Below are 26,155 nucleotides of genomic sequence, written 5' to 3' on the forward strand. Positions count from 1 at the left end.
AATGGGAAAAGTAGGTGGTTTTCTTTTTTTTTTTAAAAAAAAATATATATTGATGTTCTTAAAGCAAACAGTACACTATTATATTAATAATTTTTAAATAAACAAAAAATAACATACACATACTATTATAAATAAATAGATTAAATACTTATATTCATATGACTCGAATTCACGAACTTTTAAAATTGATATGAGAAAAATAGATGGGACGTGATTAATACACATGATATAATTCATTTAGAGTTTCTTTATTTTCTTTGGGCTCTGGAGTTGCCTAGATATTATAAGGTAGGAGGGTTAATTAAGTAAAATTAAGGATGGATGTGGATGGTGAGTGAGCGAGTGATGAGCCATTGAGCCGTGCTTTGTGCTTTATGCTTTATAGAAATGCTAAACTATAAATCTGAAAAAGTCAAATCTTGTATTAGGCCACTCTCAAATTTCATGATTCACATTATATATATATATGGGTAATTAGTTCAAGTTGTAATATATTTAATTATTGGAATGATTAAGTTGAGATTTGTCGGGAAATTCAATATTCTATAGGAAAGTATTGTTTATTTATCTTATTTATGATGTCCCAGAAATAGATTAGTATAAGTGTGTTGGATATGTGTTTAGTATTGGAAAAATGAAAATTGAGAGATGTTTGAAGAAGAATTCTTACGTACATCAAACTATTCCAAGTAGTAGATGAAAGGGATGAAATGGTAAATAGAGTTGAAAGAAGGGAAGAGTGGGCAGTGGGCAGCCCAGCTGGCAATTCCGACTTTGAAAGCTTCAACTACTGGTTAAAGTACAAGTTCCATATTTCTGTACAAGGGTATGTATGTAATATATATTGTAATTATATGTTTTAGATGTAATTAATTAGGGAAATATTGGATTGGTAATTAAACAAGGAGGGTTTGAGTTGGAGTTGGAGTTGGATGGAAGAAAAGAAGGAAAAAGTTAAAAAATAGTGGGCCACAGACAGACATGCCATAGACTGAGTTGTTTCGAAGCCGATGTTAATTGGAATTCTTTTTTTTTTTTTCTTTTAAAAAAAATTAACGGGATGAGTTTTGAAGTTAATGATGGCCACGTGGACCAAGTTGGTTATGCATTATGCTGAGTTTGAGTTGTCTCCTGCGCTGGTTTGTTGTACTGGATAGATCCCCACTACCCCCCCCTTTCAAATTTTAAAAGGAAAAGAAAAAGTAGAGAGAGAGAGAGAGTAGATTTACCGTATGAATCATCGATATTAGTGCCGGGAGGCTCGTGACTTTCGATTCTGCCAAATCAAAGAGTTGAATAAATGAAAAATTTAATTTGATAACAATTACAATAATATGAAATTCATAATTGACTAGTCTACATAATTAGAAACAGTGTAACCCAAAAATGAAAAAAGCAGATAGAGACAAAAATTGTTGGCTCCAATTAAGTAAAATCATTTAAGTGTTGTACATAATTTAAGTGTTGCTACATGAGTAATGAATAATATGCATGGGCATGCTTAGTTGCTGCATTGATTTTTACAGCTTGGGATAATTATAACACTTAAACTCCAAAATTTAGTATAAATAATATAATAATCACAAAAACATATAATATTATTTTGTAATTAAAAATAATGAATGGGATAGTGCAGGCGAAATGGAGTTGGTGGAGGTGCGTAATCCTCTACGTCATAAATTAGAAATATCTGGGGTTTATATTTTGATATAGAATAGTGTTAAAAAAGAAAAATGAATATTAGTGTTGCTCAACTGTCTGTCCGTGTTCAACTCGTGTTTTAGCAGATATAGGAGACAAATCAAAAATATAAAACTACTTTGGTTATATAAATTTAGTGTGAGAGAGAAATAGAGAAGAGAAAGACTTAAGAGAAGAGAGAGAGAGAGAGAGAAAGACTAAAGAAAACAGAGATAGAGATAGAGAGAGAAACAAGAGAGCAACTAGAAACACCCTAGTTTTCTAGAGGGCGAAAGAGGCAGCCTGATTTCAATTTCAATCATTCTAATCTTTTCTCGCTCTGACACTGCTCTAATCGATCATTATCCTCATATCATCGATTTGGCAACTGCCTTTTTGGTTTTAGATCTTCGACGCCGAATTCTTTAGTTTTCTTTTTTTCTGGTGAATTCCTGATTGAATTCTGAAAATAAAGGGAAATATTTTAACGATGAAGGATGTTTGCTCTGGAAACTGTTTCTTTCTGAGATGATATGGCACTGTTGTTGGCTGTAACAAACATAGAAAATGTCGCTTTACATTGGTCGCGAGGCTTCAAAGGTTCGCCGTTTTGTTTTTCCTTAAACTTTCTAGTAAATCTTCTTTTTTTTTTTTGACCTTTTCAAGAAAGAGTTTTTTGGGTTTCTCCTTTGTGGTTAGTTTGATCCCAGTTATTTATCCGCCAACATTTGTATTCATGTGTTTGTGGTTTTTGTGATGAGAAGTTATGGAAGAGATTTTGTGCGGAGATCACAACAGAAATCAACCTTCTTGCAGAAAATTGGAAGTATATTTTAGGAGGTCTCATTTTTCAGGTTTGTTCATACAACTTTTGTTTATTGGTTGATCTCTGCTTGCTTGTAGTGACTGGTGAGAAATGATAATGCAAGAAGAATCTCCTGACAGAACCAACAACTCTGAATTGAAGACATGTATAGTCAAATCATGGAAAAACAAAATTCTATTATTAACTATATTTCTGAAGCCTTACTGAATCATGAGGCTTTTACTCAAAGTCAACAATGAGTTCGATTGCGCGAAAGTTACAACATCATGGTTGGTAAATCATCTGGCATAGGCAACAAGTTACAGATTATCCTTTTAGATTTTTATAGCTTGGCATCTTGATCATAAGCGCAAAAACGGTGCTATCTTTGCTCTTCTTCAATAGAAATTGCTTTGAAATTTTCTTGAGCTGTTTGTCCGTCAGATTTTATGAGCTTTGTTTACACTTTGAAGATGTCCGATCTTTTGAACAGCTAATGTTGAACGTTTCTATGCTAATAGTGAGTTGGAAAGTCTATATTAGGTTAGATAATTGGCATTAAGTAAGCTCTTGCTGGACTTGATGACTCTTACTAAAGTTAACTTCAATCTTTTATGTCAACCCTTGAGACTATGAACGATTTTGTGGTTTAAAGGTAACTTCAGTGGGTGTGGCTTGTGGGGTTTTATTTTCTTCTAGATTCTAATATGCAACCATATATTTTTCCGTTCATCAGTACATCCATGGGCTAGCAGCTCGAGGAGTTCATTATTTACATCGGCCAGGACCAACACTTCAGGATGTTGGCTTCTTTCTTCTTCCGGTAACATAATGTTATTCTTGTAATTTCATTTCCAAGTGTTACGAGTGACATGCTGCTTCTGAGATTTGTACTTACTATTTTAACTCGTTGAACTGTAGGAGCTTGGGCAAGACAAAGCCTACATTAGTGAAACCGTATTTACCTTCATTTTTCTGTCTTTTGTCTTGGTGAGTTTTCCTACCACCCAATTGTTTTATTTTTTATCTTCAAGTCCCAACTAAGATCAATGTTCTAAATATTTGTAATCATGCAGTGGACTTTCCATCCCTTCATATTCAAGAGCAAGAAGATCTACACAGTTCTCATATGGTGCAGGGTGTTGGCATTCTTAGTTGTAAGCAGTTTTCTCGCCTTCTTGAAAGTTTTTTCTCTTGTTAGTAGTAGTTGGTAGAATGCCTCATCAATAATGAGGCACTGAGAGATTGTAAGAAAAGTTAGAAGTTTTGATCTGTGGATAGCAGGTACATAAGATTATGTGTGGGAACATGGTCAAGGGATAAGGGATCTGACTGTGCATTTATAGTTGTATGAGGAAAGTTTTATAAATCTGTTAATGATTTTTACTTGCTACAGGCTTGTCAATTTCTTCGGATTATTACTTTCTATTCTACTCAACTGCCTGGGCCAAACTATCATTGTCGAGAGGTAAGATAGCATGTTTCTTTTTCACTGGATTTAGAGTCCTCTTTCTTTATACTTAAGATCTTCTGATTCATTTTGTACATTCTTCAGAATCTGTAAGTGAATTGTACAGCTTATCTTGGAAAGTTTTTGTTCTGTATGATGTAGGGCTCAAAGCTTGCCAGGCTGCCTCGTCCAGATAGTGCTTTGGAAGTTCTATTGATTAATTGTAGGTGAAATTACGTCGTTTGTTAGTTTTCTAATTGCAACACTTTTTGATAGTGCGTGCATGCCCACTCTTTTATTGTTGTGCAGTTCCTCGAGGGGTGCTTTATGGCTGTGGTGATTTGATATTTTCTTCTCACATGATATTCTCGCTAGTCTTTGTACGGACGTATCATAAGTATGGCACTCGAAGGTAATACTTTTTGTGTAAATTGTATTGTTATGGTTGTTAAAGTTGGCAAGATATTCTGTTCCCCACCCCCTCCTCCCCCTCCTCTTTTTGGTGATGAGCCATTACAACTTTACATGCTAATTTTAACTCATGTGCCATGGTTATTTGAAATGTAATGTTTCTTGGTGTGGGTATGGCAGTTTTGTGAAGCAGTTTGCTTGGTTAATTGTTGTAATTCAAAGCTTGTTGATTGTCGCATCCCGTAAGCACTACACAGTTGACGTCGTCGTGGCATGGTAAGTCATGTTTATAATCAGAACTTCTATTTTGCAGCTTGTGAACTGAAACAATTGGGTGATGAATTTCCAAACATGTATTTGTTGCAGGTACACTGTTAATTTGGTTGTGTTCTTTATTGACAAAAAGTTGCCAGGTTAGTATTTATTGCTCTTCAAATGGTTGTATCATCTTTACCTGTACGATTTTCCAAGTTCGTGTCTGACTTGGATTACATGCATGCAGAACTGCCCGATCGGTCCAATGGTGCTGCAGCACTGTTCCTTCCCCTGACAAAGGACAACAAGACTAAGGAAGAGAATCACAAACAACTGAACGGGAATTCTGGTGATTCTGCTGACTGGGTATGACACGGCTTCCAGTTTCTTTTCCCTCTAATCAACTTTCAATTATGGGTTGGACCAGTTCTCTGAAAATTTCTTGATGCCATTCCAGAGGCCAAGAACTCAAATCAATGGCAAGATTATGGAAGAAGGAAATGTTGTGCATGTTGAAGCAGCCATTAACGGTGTGTAATTAATGAACGACACAGCTTTGCCGAGATTGCTGTAGGTTCCGTTGCTCTGCTTCAAATTGTGTCCCCAGAACAGTTCCGTAACTGGTAAATCACCACTTGTAATCTAGATCATGGGGTCCAGTCTATGGGTTTTAAAGTCCTGTAGTTGTCGGTTGGAAAATCAACATGTGGCCAACAATGCCATATTGTATCATGGAATTCCATTTTTTTCGTATTGCATCAATCATTTTAATCATTATCTCCCACATAGTTATGTTTCATCTCTTGTTAATTTTCATTGAGTTACACCTTATGTGACGCTGATTAAGTAGTATAAGTCTCACTAAATTTAAATTTTGTGCATCCAAGTCGTATATCTGAGAGATTTGTTGTTTCGTTAGGCTACAGCAATAATGGGCTGTCGATGCACTTGAATTCTTTATGCCTTGGTGCCCTGTACATATCGTGGTTGCCATACTTAGGTGGTCTCTCTCTTATACTATGAACCGACTACATAAGTTTTGTAAATTATATTTGTATGCATTCAGCTGGCATGGAGAATCAAGGAATCTTGAGAACTGGGGTTACGTCTCTTTGTTTAATGGAAATTTGCATCTGGCTCACATGCCTTACCAATGGAGTCTACATTACTTTATTTGAGAAGGAAGAAAAATCGAGCGCATCCCATGTCCAATTGGGAGCAGAGCACATCTGTTGAATTATTTAGTACTCTGCCAGAATTTCTTGGCTGGTGTTTGATTTTCTGGCACGTTGAGTTTTAGGGCCCATACGTTACATGAATGGCTTCCAACTTGTTTGTTAATGTCTCTTTCTCTATCAGAATTAATACTTTTATGATGATGTGATTAGAGCTCAACTTTTGATAGCATTTGATAATGTGGAAATATTTGCCATTTATTGAGGTTGGCTGTGATAGTTGGTGGCACGTTGAGTTTTGTGTAAATAGAAGTTTGGTGACTGAGGAGCGAAAAAGGGGGGTTGGAGCTGTGATAAGATGTAACTCAATTATAGCTACATTGAGATTCTTAGGGAGTGTTTGCAAAAAAAATTATTTTTATATAAAAAAAAAAGTGGAAGTTGTAGAAAATTAAAAGTAGGTTGTATTTGTAAAAAAAGAGTCAAAAGTTGATAAAAACTAAATTGGATAATATTTGAAAAAAAATCACTTTTAAAAGAAACTTAATTGAATAACGATCATTTTGTTTCTATATGTTGAAAAAATACTATATTTTGCTTATTATTTTATTTATTTTTTCAATAATAATTATTTTTTCACAAAATAATAAATTCTATTTGGATTAGCATAGTTCATTTTATTTTTCAGAAATATTACAAAAAATGTGTATGTACAGTATGGTATTGCTGTCGATATACCACCCAAAAATAAAAATAAGGTAGAAGGAGAAGGTTTTTTCTTAAGGTGAAGGAATGAAGTGAGTTGGGTGGGGTTTGATCCGCTGAAGCCCACATCAAACTGGACTAGAGCTCTCCCTCAAATTCACCTTTGCTTTTATCTAAAACAAATCTGAATATATCTCCCTATTTGGAAATGATAAATGAAAACTTATGGATTCAATCCTACTTATTGGGTAACCAATCTATTTTTTGTTTTAATAATATTTGTGAATGCAGCAGGCGTGGAAATGGATACATACAGCTATAGGCACAGGCATGTGCCTTTTCTTTCATGTGTGTGATTGTTGTTGATGTAATACTTTTGTGCGGCAAACTGTCTCCTTTCTTACAATTAGTTCCTACATTAATTAATGCAAGGATAAAAGGTTCGTGCATAGTCATACCCCACCTCTGTGACCATAATCAGGAAGGAAGGATTACTCATGTTTTCCCGCAATTTATGCAGCTAACTAATAATTCAATCTTGAATAATTAAGATACATATATATATATACACACACATCTTTTCTGCTCAAATTTTGAAGAGCAAGGGGGTGGGTCCTCTTGATCCCAAGATGGGTGGTAGGAATAATGAGTAATGAGAGCATAGAAGGAGTTGGGGTAGTTGTGTTTGTGGAGTGTAATTAATCATAAGCTGAGCAGCCTTTGGCTCCAAATTTATTCTCAGCTCAGGGACCAAAGCAAGATGCAGCTTATTACCTCCCTCCCTCCATCCCTCATAATATATATCCTTTTTCTCATCATGATTTCTCCAGTGCAGTAATTTACTTGTAAATATTATATATATTATGAGTTTGAATTAAGGGGAATAAATAGCTTATAAATGGTAAAAGTGAGAAAGTCATGTGGTGTAGAAATGAATTATATGATTGTTTTGGTGGGGGGTGGAGGATATAAAAAACATAAAAGCGTGGGCACATGAACATGCATGGATTACATGATGACAATTTTTTCTCTTTTTCGCTGCACTAACACCAACAATTTCTTACTTTATATAATTACTTACTACTCATCTAAGATATTTATTCAAACTTATTAGTATTTGTTTATAATACAGGAAAGGACGTAGAGAATTAAGGATTTGGGATACATACGTCATTGGATTTCCTTCAGACTTTGACCTCTCTACACTAACCAAAATGACCCTTCATTCTACGTTGTCGATTCTCATGATATTCTTGAAGTTGCAGCGGACTGATTAATTTCTTACAGAAAAAATGTGGTTTGGCAGACAAATTCTTACATTCTCAGAGATTCTGTAAATCAATAAGAAGAGAAAACACGCCAACTAAGAGAGAGAGAGAGAGAGAGAGCAAGGCACAAGTGAAGAATGATGAGGACGTTGAAAAGCAGCAGCATAAAGCAGAGAGCTAAAACCAGGAACCCAAAAAAAAAAAGGACCTTTTCTTCTTACATTCTCAGAGATTCTGTAAATCAATAAGAAGAGAAAACACGCCAACTAAGAGAGAGAGAGAGAGAGAGAGCAAGGCACAAGTGAAGAATGATGAGGACGTTGAAAAGCAGCAGCATAAAGCAGAGAGCTAAAACCAGGAACCCAAAAAAAAAAAGGACCTTTTCTTTTGCAAACACAGCACACATCTTAGTGTACCACTGTTCACCAAAGTGGAACACAACAAGAAAAATAAAAGCATAGCATACCACAGCATGCCAATATTACATCACTCACCAACCCCATGCTTTGGGATTTATAATGCATGCTCTACAATGCAAATCTGAAAAAGCTGAAATTTTCTCTGCTATTCTCCCACTACAAACAATCACTATTCTTGGATCCATAAAACCAGAGATCCCATCTTTCATCTTTCGTATATATCCCAATGCTTAATCTCCAGTGCTGATACTAAGGCACCACAGATTCTTATATTTCTTGTTTGAAGGCTGAAATATCAGTTTTCTTGTCTGCACAACTTATCCCACCACTAAATGGGTGCAAGGTGTTCCAAATTTTCCTTCTGCTGGTGGCATTCTCACCTCAAGCCCACTGTTCTTCAATCCTCTGATCTGGGTTTGTTTATTTATGCCTTCATCACAATCTTGATCGGTTTACTTTCTGTGGGTTAAAAGTGATATCTTTCTCATTTCATCCATTTGGGTTTTTAGAGAATGGGGAGAAAAATTCGTTTCCTAACTTCAGAGAGTTTAGCTGGGAGGAGCTGAAAGCTGCAACAAATGGGTTTTCTCCGGAAAACATTGTGTCTGAGCATGGCGAGAAGGCTCCTAATGTAGTTTACAAAGGCTTCCTTGAAAGTGAAGGATGGATTGCTGTTAAGCGCTTTAACAAGTCTGCTTGGCCTGATTCTCGCCAATTTCTTGTCAGTTAATTGTTTTAACAATTCTTCTTGTTGTTTTCTTATCTTAAATACTAGATTGTGATGCATTTCCTCTGTATATAGTCATATGTTATATTTGATCTTTTATGTCTGTCTGGCTTCTTCATGGGGTACCGTACAATGAGTTTGAAACTCTTTTAACAACCGACTAGTTTCAACGTTATATGCACTTATAGCCCTTCTGAAAAAGTTGTGTTATGGGCAGTTGAACATTTTTTTTCTTAGTTTTATAAGCAAGGATCAAGAACAGTTTTTTATTTTAAGTAATAGACTGGGTTTACATTTTTGTTTTCTGTTTCGTCATGTTATTGTTTTGTTTTGCCATTGAAGGATGAGGCTAAGGCAGTGGGAAACCTGAGAAGTGAAAGGTTAGCAAATCTCGTCGGATGTTGCTTTGATGGGGAGGAGAGGTTGCTGGTGGCAGAATTTATGCCCAATGAGACTCTTGCCAAGCATTTATTTCACTGTGAGTTTCATATACCATTTCATTATGAACACAGAATTTTGAATCATATGTTTGTAAATTGTTTTTGAAGATTTATTTACATCTCCGATATTTGTTTGCATTTCTATTGTTTTTTTAAGCTGGCTAAGGATGGTTCCATGTTTCATGTTCAGTTTTCAATGGAAATATGTATTTTCAATTTTGTATAGATATTTGTGTGAGATGAGAATATTTTGGATTAGTTAATGAGATAATGTATTATATTGAACTATGTGTCAAAACAATATATTTTCAATAGGAATACGTATAAGTAAACATATTTTCACTTTATTATTATTTCAAAAACTGAAAACTGGAGATGAAAACACAGATAAACAGGCAATGTTTTGATTTTAGGATTTGGAATTATGCTCTTCCTGCCGTTTTTATAACTGTGTGAGAAAATTTGTTAGTATATGCCATGGATTAGTGTCTAATATATGTAAGTGGTTGGACCAAAATAGGGGAGAACCAACCAATGAAATGGGCAATGAGATTGAGGGTCGCTTTGTATCTGGCACAAGCTCTGGACTACTGCAGTAGTAGAGGTCGGGCGTTATATCATGATCTTAATGCTTACAGAGTCTTGTTTGATCAGGTGAAACTGGCTACACCTAAGCTTGCTATTTCTACTCAAATTTTGCAGTCTTATATTATGCTATTTACTCGTCTGTAGGACGGTAATCCCAGGCTCTCTTGCTTCGGCCTGATGAAAAATAGCAGAGATGGCAAAAGTTACAGTACAAACTTAGCTTTCACCCCTCCAGAGTACTTGAGAACTGGTATACATACTCAAATAGTAATATTCAACAATGTGCTGCATCTGGTGAACTCTGTAATCATGCACTGCAAAAGTCTTTATGGCTTTCATATCATGTGTCTTCCATCCCCCTTCCACTTCTCTTTCTGCCCAACATTCCACATTACATTCTTAGATTTAACTATTAGTGTGGCTTTCTGAGTTTCATCATGTCTTCATGATTTATAATTTTCATAACATCTATGTCCAGGAAGAGTAACTGCGGAGAGTGTGGTTTACAGCTTCGGAACCATGCTGCTAGATCTTCTAAGTGGCAAGCATATACCTCCAAGCCATGTATGTATTAGCTGAGCTTTTTTAACTATGCTGATATTTTAAGTCAAGGTTGATTGTAAAACCTTGAATGCATGAAATGTAGAGTACTTGTCAGCTGTTAGTTTTAGTGAGAACTGGATTTGATTCTCCGCTCTTATACTTCAGGCACTTGATCTCATCCGTGGCAAAAACTTTCTGATGCTAATGGATTCTTGCTTGGAGGGTCATTTCTCAAACGATGACGGAACAGAGTTGGTGCGCTTAGCAACCCGTTGCCTGCAATATGAAGCAAGAGAGAGGCCTAATGCCAAATCTCTAGTCACTTCTCTCATGTCTCTTCAGAAGGAAATTGAGGTATAAGTCAGAAACCTACAATGGCTATGTCATTTTCTAGCTTCAGACGAATTACTTTGTTGCTTTATTGAATTCCTCTGAAATTCCAAAAGAGGGTTTGAGCATCATTTTCATTTGCAAGAATTTCCTCTGAGATTGTAGAATATTGAAACTGTAGTGCTCTTCTAAAACATAGTATCCTGTTCAAATGCAGCTTGAAGCATATATCAAAATAAGAATAATTTGTATTTTGCCACATTTATATGTACGCATGGTCAAAAACTTCTTTAGTTTGTGAGCTGAGAAGAATAGTTTTCTTATTGTGTACAAGTCAGGTTCCTTCTTATGTTTTACTGGGAATTCCACAAGGAAATGCAAATGGAACTCAGCCATTACTGTTGACACCCATGGGTGAAGCATGTTTGAGAATGGATCTCACTGCCATACATGAAATATTGGATAAGGCTGGATATAAAGATGATGAAGGAATTGCCAATGAGGTTTGCACTTTCCTCTTCAAAGTTCAGCTTCTTATTTCCATGTCATCTAACTTTTAACTATTTAACATATATCATATAAATTTTCTTGCACTATGTTGTAAATATATCTAAATTAAATGCTGGTTGCTGAACATGTGCAACTTTTAAGTTCCCTGCATATCTCAAGTTCTGTGCTGCATATGCATCTTCCTTGTCTTGCATAGGAAACACGAAATGTTGCTTATACTCTTGAGCCATATCCTATTATTGGCTCGATAATTTGAAGTAAAACCTGTCAAGTATATGATGAATGGAAGACACATGTATCTTCAATTTACATTTCAAAATGTAGCATATCTGCTGTCGTGGCCCCTGAATAGAATGTTTGGGGGAGAAGTTATTTGCATTTATTGCTCACAAGTTTTTAGGATTTCCTGATTCCAGCCACTCCCTTGCGGCATCAAAGTTGTAAATGTCAAAGTGAAAGGAAGTCTGTCATAGATATGATTTCATCTCTTCCCCAAAGTTGCATTTCATTCTCATGATATATTTATGAGTTATCTCTTGATGCAGCTATCTTTTCAAATGTGGACAAATCAAATGCAGGAGACCTTGAATTCCAAGAAGCAAGGGGATGCTGCTTTCCGAGCCAAGGATTTCGCTACTGCTATTGATTGCTACACACAGGTAACCCTACCATTTGAATAGTTTGTGGTACTGGCAATCAAGGGTTTGTCAGTTCAATCTGTTCAGAATTAGACTGAACAGACTTAGCTTAACCTGGTTGGTGGATTCTACAATGCCGTGTTCTATGAGCTGCATCTGCATCTTAATTTGAGTTTAACGATCAAGAGCCTGATCTTGTCGTTTCCTATGACAGTTCATTGATGGTGGGACAATGGTGTCGCCTACTGTATATGCTCGTCGCTGCTTATCTTATTTGATGAGTGATGTGCCTAATCAAGCTCTAGCGGATGCCATGCAAGCACTGGTAGTATCACCCGATTGGCCAACTGCTTTTCACCTTCAAGCGGTTTCACTCTTCATACTTGGAATGGAAAATGATGCGCAAGAATCGCTAAGGGAAGCCACAAATTTGGAAGCCAAAAGAAACAAAACCTGAAAGTGTACAGATTTCTCCTTTTGTTAATTTGATTCTCATGTATTTAGCCTTCCAATCTCCGCCCTTGTTGGAAACCAGAGGGTTATTTGAAATTGATTGCTAATTTTCATTTTTTTTGAGTTTTGTAGACTTGAGCTCTCTTTTCATAAGCTCTTTGAATTGTTGAATGGAAATTCATTAGATTTCTGATCGATTCTCAAGCAATTCTTGCCTTGCAAAACATACCCTTTTCTTTGCGCCCTTCACTTCTCTTGTTCAGTTTCCATTTTGTAAGAGGTTAATGGTTGCAGTTAGTTACGGGCTGATTGATCCTGTTTAGGGTTATAACATAACCATCAACATCAAGTGATACAATATGAACAGTTTTAGTTGATTAGAGGGTTCGGGTTTCTTGACAGCTTCGTTGCTTTATGCAAACGCTTGAAAGCCTGATGTGTTCAGCACAAGACTACGTCATGCTTTTGATTCTGTCAAAAATATGAAATCAGCCTCCAACGAATCTGGTTTGATTTTTGGTTAAGAACCTATAAGTTGTACAAATAATTTGCATCATTAAAACCCTGCCAGATTTTCTAAAATAACAATTTCGCCATGAAAGCTATCAGATTTTTGACAGATTTTGGCAATTGTACCAATATATTATGAATTAGCTGCTGCAATTAATATGAATTCCATGAATTGTAAAACTAGTACCAAACTCTTCTCAAATACTTGGGATGACAATTTCCGTAAAAAAAAACAAAAAAAAAAGTAATTATCAGCAGAAAAATGTTGATCTTTCTCACGTGATGTCTTTGCTGCATCGAAAGACTCCATGGAACAACAACTCGTTCTAAATCTAAAAAAGATCATCCAACTTGACTTACAAGTATGCCAAATAATACCTGTCAGCTTCAATTTTTATTTGCTGGAACTAAGTTGGCCCAATACAACATAATCGATGTATACTCTTCTTGGCTCAATAAAGCAAGTTCCTCTACATAGGAGGTCGATTGTTGCCTAGCAGTTGGCCAACTAAGTTAGTCACCTGCAGTAAATATATGAGCTCAGTCAGGAAGGGCTTTATATAGAACCACAGAAGTAAGCGGCTAAAAGATTGAGAAGACTACCAAGTAAAACTTCCTACGAACTAGAAAGATTATGTACACTCTTAAACTTCAGAGAGGTCTTTGAGATGCTACCTCCTGGTGCTCAAAACACCAGGTGTTGCATCTCCATACACATACCGACTGTGGGGATGAGTGTCAAGCATCAGAACAGTGGGTGTAGCATGGAAGTATCTCCTCAGAGATTTGCCTTTTAGCAGTAAGAATCCAGGAATAAGATCTACTTTAAAACACGAAATGAAATCTGGGGTTGACATACTCATATTGCTCCAAGGAATTGGTAATTTATAGAGTCACAGGATATATGCCTGGCAGCTGCATATACTTATAGAGGTCATCAATCACTAGATATTGTTCCAAGATACTTATAGGTATCAGAGAAAGATTCAAATCCTGAATAAAGTTGCAAATAGTATAATTTTAAGTTCAGTATTAGACAAGTGAGGACTCAAATAAAAGTCAGACAACAATGAGCCTTTCTAGCATTGAGGACTCAAATAAAGTTGGACAGTGATAAGAATCCTCTACTGCAAATCTGAAAGTGTTTAGAACATCTTTTGTTCTAAAACAGCATTGAGAATAAACTCTTCAACGATATTCCTTCAACCAAAAAATACTTCTTTCCCCTTAGAACTTATGATTGTTAAATTTCCACTATTAAGTTCTCTGAATCATAGAAGTACCCTGAAAATTAGCATGTTCTTCGATTGATACATTTACATTACATGAGGAGTTAGAATCATCATTCTGGTCTACGTAATCAATAATGATCCATCACTTGCAAAAGTGGCACTTATCTCAGTTTTCTGGGACAATAGGCCAGCAAGGAAACTCCTAAGAAAGAATACTGACGCCATTTATAACATACATAAGACTTCTCTTGTAAGCCCCTAATAGAGAAGATTGAAATAATTTTAAATCAAGGTAATAACAGACCACATGTACATCAGATCATTCTCATACAGGAAAATTAATAAATAATTAAGTTAACTGGCTCAAGAAAGTGTGAAAGCAATTCCATTGATATCATTGAAAATTTAGAAGCTTATGATGAAAAAGCACAAATTCTCACACAAATCATTTAATGCTCAATGATAAATGAAGCCAAAGTGCAGAAACCAACTAATCACCTGCCAATATTTTGAAACACAGCGGTCAATGCAACTGTTTTCTCCCATGTTTAACTCAGAATCCTTGTACCTGAAAAGATAAGGGATTTATAGTCTATTGAGCAACCACGTTAGATGATTCTAATAGATAAAACTTTTTTTAATAATTGATCTAAATCATAAGATTTCTAACATTCAATTATATAATTCGCACTTCAAACAGGGGTCCGCAGTACGTACTTGTTCTCGATGCATTTGTTGAAACATGTGTGCGTGAGCCTGTATTAGAACAGAGATATCATCAAATTAATGCATATCGAAACTCTAGCACTTCCCTACTTTTTGTTTCCAGCAATCTCTACCATTCCAGCTTTCATAAAATAAACGAGAAATAATAAACCCACCAATAAAACAAAAATTTATTAGAATATGGCAGTGCAAAAATGCTGAATTCGAAACTTCGCTTGTGGTGCATTTTTACAAACACAAAACAACTGTTACCTACTTGTTAAACATCTCCACCCTATACTCCATCTCCTTCTCCATCATCCCAATAATCTGCGGAGGAAAAAGACACAAAAGGGACATTAAATCCACCAATATCAGAAAGCCCACTACATAAAATCTGACCGTTTTACACGGGGTGTGTAGAGATCATAGAAGTACCTGTTCTCTCTCAAACGCAGAGGGGGTATTGCCTGCAGCCATTAGATCCGAAATGGAGAAACGGAGAGGGCTAATATAACGCAATTCCTTTGAAATCTAAAATATGAGAATGAAATTGAGAAAGAGTTTGAACTTTAAGTAACAACGACGATCTTGAACAGGTGCACAGTAGAAAAGGTTTATTAGCCACTTAAACCCTAAACTGAGGAAGGCCAGACGAAACAGGGTCTACAAGGATAATGTTATGGTGTGAAACGGTGCAAGGATATTAGCTTGCACCTTAGGCCCTTAGAAGATCAGGACCGCCAACGTCACCCCATCCAAAAGGATTAGTAAATAGTTTTTCTATTATATATTACTTTTAAAAAAATTGAAATTCAAATGATAAATGATGTTTTTGCATGTTTTAAAAATATTGACGATTATATATATATAATTAAATTAATCTTTAAAATTAAATTTAATTATATAATTATATTTTTCGTCCTTTGCAAAATTATAAATAGTTTGGTTAGTAATCGTGCCAACAATGAGGAGAATTGTATCTTTTTTAAGAGAAAATAAATGAATAAAATTATAAATTATTTACTTTTAAATATAGGTAAATAATGATAAAAAAAAATTAAAGTAATTAAATCTTTTAAGTAAGAATGAACGATAAGTGTAATATAGCATAAGCAATACTTTTTCAAGTGGCAAAATAAAATTCAGAAAGGCTACAGATTATATCTTCAATATCTAAATAAATAAATAAAAATTATAAGTAATTCAAACTTTGAAATAAAATAAGTAATTAAAAAATAATTCAAGATTAAAAATTAAATAATTAATAATATTTAAAATATTATCTAATATCAAAATGAACTTTGAATTGTATTACTAACCAACTTGATATTTTAATTATAAATATACATATACCTCTAGTGGTTATCATAATTTTACACCTATACTTCTGATAAAATTATTTGTTTAATTTTTAACTAATGCTCAGAAAGAAGGTATGAATTTGTGGAGATTTAATTTTATTTTGGAACCATGTTGAGGCTTTAAGAGTATTAGGATGGATTATTAAGTTTTATCATGAAGAGTCCTTAATTTGGCTAAAGCACCGAACCTACGTAAAATTGATAGATAAAGACCTACATCTAATATTGTCAAAGTTAAATGACTGAAAATATTTCAAGTCAAAGTTATAAAACGAAAATATTCTGTTCCCCTGCACACGCACACTATACTAATATTCTTGGACGTGTGTACCTACAATTTTATAAAAACAAAAATATTTATACAGGTACATTGAGATTTGGACATAATTTGCGGCTATGATTAACAAAAGGCATACAACTGCGTAGCAGCAGCCATCGGGCACCTTTGTACCATCAACATTTTATACAACGAACCAGTTACTTGTACAAAACAATATAGCTAATCCAATGAACGCAATGATCACTGTGCCCAGCTAAAACCCCCCGACAAGCCCCAAAAGGAAAAATGAAGAAGGAAAAAGAAATATATCAAGTAGTCGGCGGGATAAATTTATGCAGCACTATGATTACTAGTACCTATTAATTCATAATTGCAATATATCAAATCTGGCATCATCTTTACAATCTTCACAAGCACCCTCACAAAATACTTAAGATGGGATGTTGAAGTGGAAAAGCCAAGATATGACGAATGCAAATACCATACAAGCAAGAAGAAAATTAAGAAACCGGTGACCGTTTAAGCACGTTCGGTTTTCGGAAATGGAGGGTGGTGGAGCTGAGGATGTGGCCGCAACAACCGTGCTACTCTCACTGGCTTGTTGTATAGTCTCAGTATCAATAGGGCCGGCAACATTGCATGCAATTGAATTACAAATCTCACAAGTCCTGAGAATGAGGAAGAGCAATAATAGTTAGAGTTGAATGATAAATATAAATTGACAAATCTGGATGTGTTGAAAGACGCAAGAGGCGCCAATGTTTGAGTTCTTTTCCTTTCAAGAAATGAAGAGGGGGAGTCGAGGGGAGGGTGTGCTGGAGAATGTAGACCAAAGGCTTAAACAATAAATAGTCCGAGAGAAAGAAACTATAAATAAGAACAAATTGGTGGTAAGATTAACAAAGCATATTAATATGCAGTTGCTCCAACAACGCGTATGTTTAAGTAGTAGTTCCTCACTTGTCAGAAGATGATCTCTATTCTCTTGGATGATATCCATGGTTTAAAAGCATCTGAAACTACACATGCCAGAAGCATCTTTGGTTTAAAGTTGAGCGTCTAGAAACATTGCTATTACACTTGGATAGTCTACTTAATATGCATAAGAGTTAATCATGATAGTAAACGTATTTATCACATATAGTAGCATCATATTTTATCGGCATCCACTTCTTCTTGCATTTATAGGTCACTACACGGTACCTCTCGTATCAACCTCGTACTGTTAATTGTGTATGTGAAGTTCTGAGACTAAAGTCGGACTCTGACATGCATTCACCTCATTTACACAAAATATAGCATGGTAAAACACCTTTTACGTGAAGAATCTGAGATCAATCGAATATACAGGAGGTGATGGACCTCTAATTGAGCATGTAAAGCAATAGAGTTTTTGGAATCCAACGATGAAGAATAAAAATCACAAAGTGGAGGCCAGCAAACGATAATCAAGAAAAAATGGATGTACCAAATGGGGGTCAAATTTTCACTTTGATAAAGAAAGAGAATCTCGAGAATGAGCTAGCAGCTAAACTTCATTGAAAAGACATAACATAAAGGAATCATGGAGATTATAACAAACTTAAGCAATTGCTCCAACTGCTTTACTGTCTTTTGCTTTACTCTTTGCCCTCATTGTATTTAATAATCACTTTTTTTTTTTTTTTTGAGTCTTTTGCCAAAACTATGTTCTCTTATCAGCCTTACCAATACAGCGTTACTAAACTCAATATTCCCAATAACCAAGTACTATAATGTTGCAAACATGGAAATTCTAACAATTTGAAACAGTGATCAGTAGAAACAAAATCAAGACACAGTTAAACCAATGGAATTGACCGTCTCAGAAACAGCGAATTCAGGACAGACTATAACTATGATCAACAGATAATAAAAAATTACCCACTTGTTTCCTTTGATTTTGAACCAAGTCTCTGCACAATGCTTGTGAGCAGCGGCCAAATCATCCTTACAAGAACACCCCAATTCAATGGCAATCCCAGAACCCGGGCTACTACTCACCAAACTCAAATGGCAAATCCTACAATCTCTCTCAAGGCTTCCCAAATGCGCCTTCTTTTCACCACTTTCTAAATCCACAGAGTCAGAAGGATCAGCTACTGATGAAACTCTCCTAGATTCCATGGCCTCATCCTCCAAAATCTCGGAGCCACAGGCAAAGCTGTAATCATCATAAGAACCATCACCATCAGCAGTGGAATAGAACTGAGAGTGGCAAGACCCGTCATCAGCGTCTGAGAAGCAAACACTTTCCTCCTCCTCCTCCACTTCACTGGTCACGCCGCTGCCGCGGCCTCCTCCGGAGCTCCGGTATCCGCACTCCAAATCTATGTGGGACATCTCTAAAGTAGCCATTTTGAGGACCCAGAAGCCGAAATTATTGTTTTGAGGCACAAACAGCGTATAAAAAGCCTTCAAAATTGAATCTTCAAAGAACCCATTTGTTGACTCAACAAGCTAAAGTTTCAATCTCGGTGTATACATGAAAGATGAGAATGAAAGGCCTGTTTCCAGACACAGAAAGCCGATTAAGGTCTGCAAGAATGAACCCTGAAAAACCTCATCATGGGCGTTGAGATTTCAATGAGTTCAAGACTCTGTGTTTGTCCATTGATGAACTCTGCGAGTATAATGTGGGAGTTGAGTATTGGAGTAGGTGACCTTTTCAAGTCCCCATGGTTGTTCTGCAACTGAATATGACTCCTATTTTCTTTCCCACACAAAAGTACAGAGAAAAAAGAAATTGTCCAAGTATTTCGGTTACGAGTTGAGAAATAAAGGAGAGTTTAAGAAGGAAAGAAAAACAAATTACAACGTTAAAAAACACACATTTATTGTTCGGAAAATTTTTATTCCAAAAAATAATCGAATTCAATCAAATCAAATCAATTATATGACAAATATAATGTTATACACCAATCGTTCACCAAATATATTACGCTTATTATATAATATATTTTCTTTAATGTCCGTACCCAAATCCTAATAGAGTTTGTTTTATATTTGAAATTAATTTTTAACTTTACTTATTCACACCAATGAAAATTAGTTTCCATAGAGTTGGTTTGTGAAAATAGGAGGAGATTAGTTCTAAACTAAACTAGCATAAAAGTCTCATCTTAATTTGGAGCAAGTAAAATACTAAATAATCATACATAATAAGATTGTGAGCTGCTGAATTACGCTATACCACAAATAAATAATCACTTGCGTAATTATCAAATGGCAAAGAATTAAAATTGCATATACAGAGTAAGGCACTCGTCATTATGTTCAGTGTACGTGTGAGACAGAATTATTTAGTAGAAAACAAAAAAGTTAAGTGGTATTCGATGGTGGAAGGTTTGGGGTTTTTGTTTTTGCAGGGTGGGATGTTGGAGTGCTTGTATTTTGATTAGGCTATAATTATGACTTATCATAATCACTTTTGTAGTGTGCTTCATAAATGACTTTGTGACCTTTACCCATCTCACACGCCAACTCCTAACCTCTAACCATCAATACTTGCATTTTTCTTAAAAATTATTGATATTTTTTATGTTTATAGCATGCAATTTATTACCTCTTTCCAATTTATATATAAATTTAAAATTTAACAAAATAAATAATAAATTATTATAAAAATAGACGTAGAAAATGACATTTAAAGAGAGATAATCATGAAATACTAAATAGAAACTTGGATATATGTCCATTTACAGGTGGTGCACATATGTCCATTAGGTAAATTATTAAAGGCCAGCCGCATGTGAGTCTCTGAATCATGATGATCAAGCTTAGATACGTATGGTGCGTGCATTATGGTCCACCAGCCAAAGATATGGCTTCATACTACCAATACTATATATCTAGTAATTATAATACATATGTGTGAAAGGAAATGTTCTATTCTTTCTCTGCTGCTAATTTTAGAAGGTCACAATCAATGTCTTCATATTTGAAAAGAGATTGATTATGAGATTAGCTCGTTTGTTAACCAATGATGGAGAAACATATCAATTTTTTGGTAATATTTTACTATTTTGCTTTATCAAATTCCTTTAATGTATATTTAATTTTAAAAATTTGAATATAAATTATGACGATATATTTGTATCTGAACTCATAGTTAATGTCGATGATGTTTTACTACTTATTTACGTTGTACTGAACTTTGTTTCTCCAAATATTAGTATAAGTAATTAAATGTCAAATAAAAGTTATCACAGGAAAAGAAAATGGCAATGAATGGTGAGGTTTGTACAAAATACGCATACCCTCAACTCTAATAAAAATATTGAGATATTGTGATGGGTCATGGGAGTGGAGCATGGAGCAGGAGCAGTGCTAGTGTGGGACTTGGAGCAGTAAGTCTGGGCGTGAACTGATTTGTTGTGCAGAAGACACGCATCTGATCTGAGGATGAAGGGGTGAAGGTGGGACCACCTCCCGTATTCCTCTGACTTTTGCGGGTGCAATGCAAATCAAATGCCAATTTCCTTAACTTATTTTTTTCAAGTATTTAAGATTCATCATACGTTACTTGTATTGGATGCAACAGCCACCTCTCTTATTTTTAATGATAATTTAAATACATAATACGTTACATTTCGTCATTATTAATTAATTCTGTGTGAGTGTGATAAATATTTTAATTTTCCTTTTTTTCTCCGTGGGTCCAGCAAATAATGTCAATTATTTTCTACCAACAACAGAAAAAGTGAACTGTACGTAGGGGGAGAGAGAGAGAGAGATGCATCATATTTTTATACATTAAAAATAATTCTTTATTATTAGATTATTAAATGAAAAGGGCAGTGGAAGAAGGGTTTTGGGCTGTTGCACCTACACCTACACCTGCACCCATATTCTGATGACCAAATTATTAAAATTGAAATAATATATGTCTATACGAGGTATGAAGATTACCAATTCCCATTCACCCACTCCTCCATCGTCATGGTCGTGCTCATTATTCCTAATCCTATCCCTTTACCTCGGCTTCAACATAATAACAAATTAAAGTGAACCAATTAAACCAACACTACTGCACATGAGACTAAAAGCCGTAACAACACCAAATTAAGAACATGGATGTGGGCTTCTCAATTTACACGTCAAAAGTTCAACCCAGATTTTACATTCCAGTAACATAAACTGATTTTTTGATTTGAGTTGAGGAGATGGAATGGGTGTTCTGAGATTGGCCAAACGACTCATTAATCAATCTCCTCTTTTGTTTTGCTCTCACGCACATGGGCGTGTCAGTTTGGAAACGACAGTCAGAAAATACCAAGTATGAAGGGACGCAGTCAGAGAACATGATCTTGTATGCATAATGGGGTTCTCATTCTGTCACAATATTCCGTTTCTACCCACCCAACCCAACCCAAACAGCAGATGTGACACTTCCTCAAACCTATACCATCACTGCTTATCCTTCCAACGGGAAATCTTATTTCCTTTGGTTGTGGACTAACAATCATAATTGTCTTGTGTGTTTTTGGGTGGGTGAGGTTATCATGCACCAATCAGCACGCTCAACAGTCCTGTCTCATTCATTCCTCAAATTTTTCATCCCCGAAGTTTAATGGCTTGATTGTCAATCATTATGTTCCATTTGCATTTAACTAGGAAAGATATTAACTGCTCAATTCATCAACTCTGAACTACTCAACTACTTAATGAGGAATTGGATGTTGCCCATGTAAATTTTTATTAATATGATTTCTAATTATTGAATTAACACATGATAATGATGATATCATAGTGATTTACGTACAAATTCACCTACACAACATCTCTATGCCCTCACCGCTCACGTCATTCCTGAGTCACAAAAATGTCATCAATTCGCATTTAAGATGAGAGATTAGTTACAATCTATCACTATCATACTACCCGTTTTGATTCGTGGAGTAATTTTAGGGCACAACATATTTAATCCATCGACTCTAGAATGACATTATGGTCCCTTTTAGTCATTCTTTCCGATGATAATCCAATTGTTTAGAGATGCTGGACGTCACGCCCATTGACATGGGTAGTTGGGCAGTAATCAGATGCAAAAAACTGAATTCTCCAGGACTCCGTCCAGCTGCACTCAAGACAGCGGGAGAACAGTGTGGTGCAGTTTAGGTATGAACCGAAAATGGGAAGTCAAGGATATAAGTATGGTAGTGGTTAAGTTATAATACATACCACGCGTTCCTCCCTGTCAGCTTCTCACCATGCTGATGCGAGAAAGAAAGCGTATACATGGTGCCAAATACATAAATAATGCATGCAGATCTCTTTAATATACGACTAATATATGTTCTGTAAGAATCTTATTACACTCATGCTTTAAAACGAGAAACATATGGGCTATATCTCCGTTTGCCCAAACCAAAATGAAATCCGGATGGAAGAATTTCGTATCTAAAAGAACAAGATGGATCAGAATAACCATTAAAGAACATAAGATCGTTACAGTCAATTGATCTAAGACCATGACTTGGTATCTTAGACACTAGAACTTTCTCGACCCATATCAGATTAACCGGGCATTTAACTAGTTAACTAGCAAAGAACATAAACAAACAACAGGATTCAATGGGTCTGTCACAAGAAAACTACCTAAGGGAAAAAAAACCAAAACAGAAAAAAAAAATGACCTACAGCAGAAATGGACTAAAGACTGTTAAGTATTGCTGCTGAACTGAATCTTCACCTCCACAACACAGCCTACCATCTTATGATTCTACTACTAGCACAAGCAAACACTAATCAACTTCTGATCAAGACCATTGATGGGACCGCGAATTCAGCTCTCTTATATGCTCACAACTTTGTCATTCCAGTCAACAAGCAATAAAGATATTGATCGCATGATTCTAATCCCATGAGAAATAAAGATTTCAGGAGCAGAATCATCTTCATTGCGTCCAATTCATACATAGCTATCAGATTTTGGTAAATCATACAAATGCAATTGCTCAAATCTACTCAGCACCCCCAACTTCATCTTGTGTTAGTAGAGGTTGCCTACTCATCGAGGCTGATAATGCATCAGGAGTGATGCCCGTTAACTCACTTTTTCCCACTTCAAAACTCGAATTATCATTCTCTCCACTGTCCTCAAAATGTCTCATTTGTTGATTACTGCTGCCACAGAATAACCCGCACGCTGTATTGTCCATTGCTTTAATGCTGCTGCTTTCCAACCCACTCCTAGACCAAGCAACATTACTTATATCTGCGGCTAATGCTGCCAATTCGTGGCTTGCGAAGGATGGAGGTTCTGTATAGTCAATAAATTCAGGGCCCAGCAATGAGCCTACTGGTGCTACCTTGCTGGAAATCTCGCAGCAACCATGGCCACATCGGTGAGGTACCAATAGGTCAGCATAGGCTCCTTCGAGCAATTTACAGATTCCTACATCTGGATTTGAGGCTTGGAGATAGGGCACTTGGAAGGAAACTAACCTAGGAGATAAACATACATTTTCTGCTCCATCGAGAGGATTATAAACGCTAAATGCACTAATGCGAGCGACAGGACGAAATAGAGTAGGAGGGACTACTGATTTCTCACAGAGTTGAACTTCAGACTGAGCTCTCTCTTCATGTGGGCTATCATCTATTAGTTCCAAAGAACTCACATCTTTTCCTTCACTGGACTTGAAAGAGTTTGCATCTCCACATGATGGTGTTTCTTCAGAAGATGCCTTTGATTTTTCAACACTTGCATCTTCTGCCACATTGCTGGATTCCAACTTAGACTTCCCTAGCTCCATGCAGCGACGCCTCAATGTGGAATTCCAGTGGTTCTTGATAGCGTTGTCTGTTCTCCCTGGCAATAGCCTTGCTATTGATGCCCATTTGTTTCCATGGATGGCATGAGCCTGAAGTATGATACGATCTTCTTCATCTGTAATAATTTGAGTCCCGATCAGCCATTAAAAGAGCGAGTAAGCTTCATAACAAGAACCTTAAAATTGAACAGGAATTGGTGATTATTAAGCATGTCATAACTGTCAGACATGACAGCAGACAGGTGGTTCTAAGTTCACATTTGGGTGTTTGCGATACTCTTAAGCATCAATCTGTTACATTACGTTGTTTCCCAGCCATCTGTGAATTATAAACTGAGATTCAAGAGGGTTATAGCGACAATTCCCGGTGCTAGCTCCTAGTCAGGCCAATGTTGATAATCAGAGGTAACAAACATCCTGCAACCTCAATTAGCATGAATAAATTCTAAGACTCAAATGATATAGATGGGAAACATAGCTTGCAGCAGTCATTGGTTTAAACGAGACAAAGACACAACACATCTTCTGACTGTAGGTACTTCTATACAAGTCAAGTTCAATTGGCTGCAGTTCTGCAATACCTTTTTCAATGCAAACAATTGGGCTCGTGGAATTGGAATTGATGAAAATTTTGTTGAAATTGAATTTAAGGCGCTCCTAGTTCCATTTCTCCGGACATTGACAGTCACATACCCATTGATAAACTATAATTCAAAGAAATGGACTGCAGCTCCAACAAGAAGAAAACAATTCATAAGAAAGAGAGAGTTTTTACATCCGCATTCAAATTTTCGCCATTTTTTTCAGCCAATTTTGGTAAAGAAAGAAACCGATAGAGAAAGAACTAGACTCCTCAATGATTAATCAGAAAACAAGCACTGACACAGCAGATTAAACAAAACAAATGCCATAACAACTCAGTGGACGGTGAGAGGTTACCAGTAAAAGGCTTGCGCTTAACAGCAGGATCGAGCTGATTACACCAACGGAGGCGGCAAGATTTTCCCGATCGGCCGGGAATTCCTCGGGCGATGAGACTCCAGTTTCTGGCCCCGAAGTTACCCACAAGTTGACTTAGCATAGCGTCCTCATCCGGCGACCACGGCCCTTTAACTCGGTCGAGCGGCCTCTTGGTCACCCGAGCGCCATCTCCGAGCATTACACTGTTTTCTTCTTCGGCGCCGCCGTCGGCCTGCACCTGTAGCGTTGCTGGAGTGTCCGTCTCCATTAAATTATTCGATGTTAATGCTCTTGAATTTAATTGTATATCATTTCTGAGACCCGAACCCCCCCAGAGATGTTTTCATTACTGTTTTGACTCAAAACAGTTGACAGGTGAAATAAATTCATAGGGCATCGCGGGTAAAGCAGAGATGATTACCCGACGAGACCACTATTCACTATTCACTACTCTTCGCTGCAGTTCAAATAAAACGTTGGTAGTCCGAACGCGACTCCACCAAAGCTAATCGAATTGCCATAAGAACGGGCCGGTATTGTCATCTATTAGCCGAACGATTGGGCCTCTTGTGTAATGTGGGCCCAAATCTTAAGGCCTTGTTTAAAAGTTAATTAACAATAATTCTTTTAGCTGGCAAAAGTTTTTCGAAAAATAAAAAAGTCTAATAGGGGTCTCACAAGAGGGGCTTAAAATATAAAAATACCTACCCAAACATCTCAAATTGCATAAATAAAATAAGTTGATGCTTATTTTACATCACGTTTTTATTTTTAATTATGGTAATTAATCATGGTAAAAATCATATTATTCCGATTGCGCAAATTATACATGAGACAGAGGATCGATGGAGAGGATCCACACATCGGCTGGTCTCCCAAGAAAACAAGGAAAAATTTTCTATGCGGTGAGA

The 26,155-nt window shown here is 36.1% G+C and overlaps 5 protein-coding genes and 1 long non-coding RNA gene across 7 annotated transcripts; 2 read left to right on the forward strand and 4 right to left on the reverse strand.

Moving 5' to 3' along the window:
* On the forward strand, positions 1,846 to 5,400 carry LOC105174511 (phosphatidylinositol:ceramide inositolphosphotransferase 1). Its single transcript, XM_011096640.2, has 12 exons — positions 1,846 to 2,280; positions 2,445 to 2,534; positions 3,222 to 3,308; positions 3,407 to 3,475; positions 3,562 to 3,642; positions 3,882 to 3,953; positions 4,098 to 4,158; positions 4,245 to 4,347; positions 4,527 to 4,622; positions 4,713 to 4,759; positions 4,849 to 4,967; positions 5,059 to 5,400. Exons 1-12 carry the CDS (start codon positions 2,248 to 2,250, stop codon positions 5,137 to 5,139), a joined length of 939 nt encoding a protein of 312 aa, XP_011094942.1. The 5' UTR covers positions 1,846 to 2,247; the 3' UTR covers positions 5,140 to 5,400.
* LOC110012804 lies at positions 5,173 to 8,173 on the reverse strand. The gene is made up of 2 exons (XR_002287997.1): positions 8,129 to 8,173; positions 5,173 to 7,957 (listed from the first exon to the last, which is right to left on the reverse strand). It is a non-coding gene; the product is annotated as an uncharacterized LOC110012804 (long non-coding RNA).
* On the forward strand, positions 8,151 to 13,140 carry LOC105174512 (probable serine/threonine-protein kinase BSK3). Of its 2 annotated transcripts, none has more exons than XM_020697652.1 (10): positions 8,151 to 8,582; positions 8,678 to 8,889; positions 9,238 to 9,373; positions 9,856 to 9,989; positions 10,068 to 10,173; positions 10,402 to 10,487; positions 10,632 to 10,820; positions 11,135 to 11,299; positions 11,885 to 11,965; positions 12,159 to 13,140. In XM_020697652.1, the coding sequence occupies exons 1-10, from the start codon at positions 8,501 to 8,503 to the stop codon at positions 12,399 to 12,401; spliced, it is 1,434 nt and encodes a 477-aa protein (XP_020553311.1). In that variant the 5' UTR covers positions 8,151 to 8,500; the 3' UTR covers positions 12,402 to 13,140. The 2 variants fall into 2 exon arrangements, with proteins under 2 accessions (XP_020553311.1, XP_011094943.1); XM_011096641.2 differs by having other exon boundaries at positions 8,236 to 8,582; positions 11,852 to 11,965.
* On the reverse strand, positions 13,089 to 15,520 carry LOC105174513 (mitochondrial import inner membrane translocase subunit TIM10). The gene is made up of 5 exons (XM_011096642.2): positions 15,283 to 15,520; positions 15,122 to 15,174; positions 14,857 to 14,895; positions 14,638 to 14,707; positions 13,089 to 13,428 (listed from the first exon to the last, which is right to left on the reverse strand). Exons 1-5 carry the CDS (start codon positions 15,322 to 15,324, stop codon positions 13,378 to 13,380), a joined length of 255 nt encoding a protein of 84 aa, XP_011094944.1. The 5' UTR covers positions 15,325 to 15,520; the 3' UTR covers positions 13,089 to 13,377.
* Positions 16,839 to 19,285, reverse strand: LOC105174514. Its single transcript, XM_011096643.2, has 2 exons — positions 18,395 to 19,285; positions 16,839 to 17,156 (listed from the first exon to the last, which is right to left on the reverse strand). The coding sequence occupies exons 1-2, from the start codon at positions 18,862 to 18,864 to the stop codon at positions 16,919 to 16,921; spliced, it is 708 nt and encodes a 235-aa protein (XP_011094945.1). The 5' UTR covers positions 18,865 to 19,285; the 3' UTR covers positions 16,839 to 16,918.
* Positions 22,910 to 25,710, reverse strand: LOC105174515 (transcription factor MYB1). The gene is made up of 2 exons (XM_011096644.2): positions 25,224 to 25,710; positions 22,910 to 24,400 (listed from the first exon to the last, which is right to left on the reverse strand). Exons 1-2 carry the CDS (start codon positions 25,510 to 25,512, stop codon positions 23,472 to 23,474), a joined length of 1,218 nt encoding a protein of 405 aa, XP_011094946.1. The 5' UTR covers positions 25,513 to 25,710; the 3' UTR covers positions 22,910 to 23,471.

The sequence above is a fragment of the Sesamum indicum genome, linkage group LG11, assembly GCF_000512975.1.
Source record: "Sesamum indicum cultivar Zhongzhi No. 13 linkage group LG11, S_indicum_v1.0, whole genome shotgun sequence".
NCBI lineage: Eukaryota > Viridiplantae > Streptophyta > Magnoliopsida > Lamiales > Pedaliaceae > Sesamum > Sesamum indicum.

Coding starts and splice junctions, on each gene's coding strand:
- LOC105174514 (XM_011096643.2), bottom strand. CDS start 18,864: ATGGCTACTTTAGAGATGTCCCACATAGATTTGGAGTGCGGATACCGG. Junction 17,157..18,394: donor TTCAAAATCAAAGGAAACAA/GTGGGTAATTTT, acceptor CCTCATTCTCAG/GACTTGTGAGATTTGTAATT.
- LOC105174513 (XM_011096642.2), bottom strand. CDS start 15,324: ATGGCTGCAGGCAATACCCCCTCTGCGTTTGAGAGAGAACAG. Junction 15,175..15,282: donor CTGCGTTTGAGAGAGAACAG/GTACTTCTATGA, acceptor TTTCCTCCGCAG/ATTATTGGGATGATGGAGAA. Junction 14,896..15,121: donor AGGGTGGAGATGTTTAACAA/GTAGGTAACAGT, acceptor GTTCTAATACAG/GCTCACGCACACATGTTTCA.
- LOC105174511 (XM_011096640.2), top strand. CDS start 2,248: ATGTCGCTTTACATTGGTCGCGAGGCTTCAAAG. Junction 3,309..3,406: donor TTGGCTTCTTTCTTCTTCCG/GTAACATAATGT, acceptor GTTGAACTGTAG/GAGCTTGGGCAAGACAAAGC. Junction 4,760..4,848: donor TATTGACAAAAAGTTGCCAG/GTTAGTATTTAT, acceptor ACATGCATGCAG/AACTGCCCGATCGGTCCAAT.
- LOC105174515 (XM_011096644.2), bottom strand. CDS start 25,512: ATGGAGACGGACACTCCAGCAACGCTACAGGTGCAGGCCGACGGCGGC. Junction 24,401..25,223: donor TAAGCGCAAGCCTTTTACTG/GTAACCTCTCAC, acceptor AAATTATTACAG/ATGAAGAAGATCGTATCATA.
- LOC105174512 (XM_011096641.2), top strand. CDS start 8,501: ATGGGTGCAAGGTGTTCCAAATTTTCCTTCTGCTGGTGGCATTCTCAC. Junction 8,583..8,677: donor TCTTCAATCCTCTGATCTGG/GTTTGTTTATTT, acceptor TTGGGTTTTTAG/AGAATGGGGAGAAAAATTCG. Junction 9,374..9,855: donor TGCCAAGCATTTATTTCACT/GTGAGTTTCATA, acceptor GGACCAAAATAG/GGGAGAACCAACCAATGAAA.